Source organism: Zingiber officinale, chromosome 8A (assembly GCF_018446385.1).
Source record: "Zingiber officinale cultivar Zhangliang chromosome 8A, Zo_v1.1, whole genome shotgun sequence".
NCBI lineage: Eukaryota > Viridiplantae > Streptophyta > Magnoliopsida > Zingiberales > Zingiberaceae > Zingiber > Zingiber officinale.
Genome location: NC_056000.1, coordinates 52,855,020 through 52,858,965, shown reverse-complemented (window position 1 = coordinate 52,858,965; position 3,946 = coordinate 52,855,020). Strand labels below are relative to the sequence as shown.

At 43.5% G+C, this 3,946-nt stretch overlaps 1 protein-coding gene across 1 annotated transcript; it reads right to left on the bottom strand.

Annotated features, from left to right (window-relative positions):
* Positions 1–460: 460 nt before the first annotated feature.
* LOC122011523 (F-box/kelch-repeat protein SKIP25-like) lies at positions 461–1,770 on the bottom strand. Its single transcript, XM_042567913.1, has one exon. The coding sequence runs from the start codon at positions 1,725–1,727 to the stop codon at positions 522–524; it is 1,206 nt and encodes a 401-aa protein (XP_042423847.1). The 5' UTR covers positions 1,728–1,770; the 3' UTR covers positions 461–521.
* Positions 1,771–3,946: the final 2,176 nt, after the last annotated feature.

Sequence of the window (3,946 nt, the reverse complement as noted above, 5' to 3'; positions counted from 1 at the left end):
CTTTGATACTAGATTCTTAAAATAAGACCACTAACACTCTTTGATCCATTGTGGTTAAATTTTTATTCTATTAATTTAAAAATTTATTATTTAAATTTAAATTTGAGACATGAATATATTAAGAAAACTTTTAAAATTAGATTAGTTTTTATTTGAAGTGATTTAAAATTCCATAGTTTTGATCTAAATAAAATATGGTCCAATAAAATACATAAATGAAGTAATAATGGGGCGGTCATAAATGGACCTAAACAAGTGAAAATTCTATGTAGAAACAAATAGTTCATATTCTATTCTCCACGAAATAACAAGTTCAGATGTATCTAGACTAAATTATTATTATTTTCAATTTATTTATTTTATTCAAGTTACGATGGAAAATGCGTTGTTTCCACCCCAAAAAAGCGCGCAGTTGTCTTTATCGATCATCCAGTGTATCACACGCTCCGTGCCCCTTTGACCGGTCAACTATTTTATCAAAGAATCAAACAGATTTATGTAGATCGGCGATCGCAGCACGGTCACGACGAATCGCCGGAGCACATCCTCGGTAGCACGTGCACCGACAGCACCTGCTTCCCCTCCGGCGCCTCCACCACCCACATCCGCTCAGGTGACTTCAAGTCCACGACTACCACCGTCCGGTCCCCGCCGCGTACCAAGCAAGCCCGCCCCCCTCCCGCTACCATCTGCGTCGCTCCCTTCAGCCGCTCCGACTCCGCCACCGTCTTCCAGCGATCGCCGCCCCAGTCGTAGGCCCTCAGAGTTCCGCTCCGCTCGTCTACCACGTAGATCGGGCCGTCCTCGTTTTCCGCTGGCGAGGCCGCGGGGCCGTTCCACCCGGCCAGCATCCCCGGGGGCATCTCGTCCCACCGGTCCGCCAGGAGGTCGTAGACAGCCCCCTGCTTCGCCGCCCGGCCGCGGACGTTGACCATGCAGAGCTTTCCGCGCGACGCCACCGCCTCTATCGCTTCCCGAGAGAACCGCCCGTCTGGGAGCAGCGCCACGCGCTCCCACGCGGAGCCGGAGACGGCCGCCGGGTCCCACCGCTCGGCTGAGCGGGCGACGTCGGCGTTGTAATCGCCGCCGATCCCGGAGGCGAGGTACACTGCCCCTCCGGCGGTCCCGGCGGCGCACCAGCGGCGGGGTGCAGGGAGGGGAGGGCCGAGGCGCCAGCGGCCGGAGGCAGTGTGGAAGACGAGGGGGCGAGGGAGGGCAGGGAGGAGGCGGTGGGTGGTGGCGGCGAGGACGACGAGGTGGCTCCCGGCCGCGACGGACTGGACGGGTAGGCTGCGGGCCAGGAAGGAGGGGTGGCGGAGGAGTAGCCGCCGCAATGGCGGGTGCGGCGGCGGAGGCGGCAGAGGGGCCCACCGAGCGGAGATGGGGTCGAATGCGAAAAATCCCACAGGATCGGCGCCGGCGTTGCCTCCGCCTTCGTCGTCGGAGAGTAGGGCGAAAAGGGAGAGGAAGGGGGGGAAGGAAGAGGAGTAGATTAGGCGGCGCCAGGAGCGGCAAACGGAGAAGAGGAGCTGAGCAGGGACGCGGGAGAGGCAGATCTGGGCGAGGTGATCGGGAAGGCCTGGCAGCAGCGGCTTCTCCTCCTCCTCCTCCTCCTCTTCCTCCTCCTCCGCGTCCTCCACCGATGACGCTGAGACGGCGGAAGCAGCGTTGACGGCGGCGGATATCTTCGGGCGCTTGGCCAATTTAGAGAGCGAAGTATTGGCCATGGGCAGCGATGCGGATGGGGAAGAAGAGGAACGGGAACTCGGGAAGGGCTTTTCCTTCTTTTCTTCTGTTAGGTTTTATAGCGTAGAGTTTCGACACGCAGTAAAAATAATAATTATACAAAAAAAAAACAAAGATATCATAAAAGAAAAGAAAATAAAATAATGTAGGAATATATTTAAATTTTGTCCACCACCCAAATTCAAAACCAAGTGTACCACAAAATTAAAGTAAAATAAAATAAAATAAATCAAATTTGCGGCTGCCAGCTGCCTGCCGGCCTTAAAAAGCTGCAGAATTAATATTAATTAATTAGTTAATTAATTTTGCGGGAGCAGTGCCAGATGCGTTGTTCCAATTCTGCGACCTTAAATTGGACTATGGTTTAATTTTACATGCAAAAAATCATACGTGGGTTAATGTATCTATGGGATTACCACTTTCACAAATGAATTTTCATAATTTAAAATATGGCCGTCTATATCTTTTGAGGTGTGATTGTTGATTAAGATTTGTCAATGAAAAACAGTTAAATATTGTAAGCATAATATTAAAAAGCGAGTTTGCGTTACTTGAGGAAGACGCAATTAATAAAATAGTTTGGGTGGCCCGTGGAGTGGCCCAAGGGAGAAGGGAAACACAAAAGCACAAAGCCAAAAGCTTAAAAAGGAAAAAAGGTTATCTGTGTTGTTATCTTTCCAATTATTTATGACAGAATCTAATGAAATCTTTAGTGTCTACTTGATCAGGCTCAGGATGTAGCATTATGATAATCAAGGGTTGATTCTTAAAAATTGACGATCTAAAATTTATTTTATCATACATCTGACGTCTGTATATTTATATATACACCTCTTCATATTTGTGGGGCTGACACTAAAGGAGTCGTTAATATAGTAGATCTACATTTAGTGTCTACTTGATCGCCCCTAGGACGTAGCATAGATGGTGGGCGTATGGTATCTTTGACATAATGGTCAGAGGTCGATTATCAAAAATTGACGACCTGAGATTTACCCCACAATGCATCTGATACCTATGTACCTACATATACCTCCCTTCATATCCGTGAGACCGACACTAAGAGGGTCATTAATGTAGTGGGTCTATATTTTTTTTAGTGTCTACTTGATCATGTATTGACGATATGAATTTATTCTATCATGTGTCTAATATTTATATATCTATATTTATCTTTTTCTATATTCGTAGGATCGACACTAAAGAGACTGTTAATGTAATACATTTATATTTTTTTAATGTGTACTTGATGCCCCTAGGACGTAGCATAGACAATGGACACATGATCTCTTTACGTAATAGTCAGGGATCGTTATCATGAACTGATAACTTGAGATTTACCCCACCATATGTCTAATGCATGTGTACTTATATTTACCTCCCTCTATATCTATCAGACCAACACTAAGGAGTCACTATCTAAAAATAGGCCAACGTATATGGGTGGGTGGATCAGTCCGTCAAAAACTTGGTGGGCGAAGTGGACTAGTTTATTTTCCTAGCAAGTAAGAAAATCTCCAACCTAATCTAGGGCATATTGCGGATTAAGCAAGGTCAACCCATGAAGATGTAAAAAAAATTAAAAAATATATAAAAGGACCAAAATTTTTAAATTTGGGTTGCTAATTAAACGAATCAAACTCATGAAATCCATTAAAATTTTCACTTTAGCTTTATATTTTCAAAAATATTTTTTTTCAACTCGCTTGGCCCTGAGACCCAAGCGGGTCGGCCTGCCTGAATCATCTTAAAATATATTGATAAAATTTTAAATTAATATATTTAAATTATTTGATAGGATAGATCAATTCGACTGATCCAATCCTAATGGATGATTCCAGTTAAACTTTAGTTTGCATTATAGTTTAGGATAGAAATAGAAAGAGAGCATTGAAACTCTACTTACCTTACCTTATGGTGTTTATCTTGTGAGCATCATGTCATTTTTTTCCTAATTTCTTTAGTTTAAATAACCCTTAATCTTAAAGTCTAAATCCAAAATTTTAAACCCTAAGGTCTTTATATATAAAGTTTGATATACCACATTTCTTACATTGCACATCTCATGAGCACTTAAAAACTTTATTTTAATTTTTTTATTTAATATCATAATTCAATCCTTAAATCCTAAAAATAAATTTTAATTTACATAATCGGGAGTAAAAAAAATCTATTGGCAAAATCTGATCCTTCTATTTGT

Coding starts and splice junctions, on each gene's coding strand:
- LOC122011523 (XM_042567913.1), bottom strand. CDS start 1,727: ATGGCCAATACTTCGCTCTCTAAATTGGCCAAGCGCCCGAAGATATCC.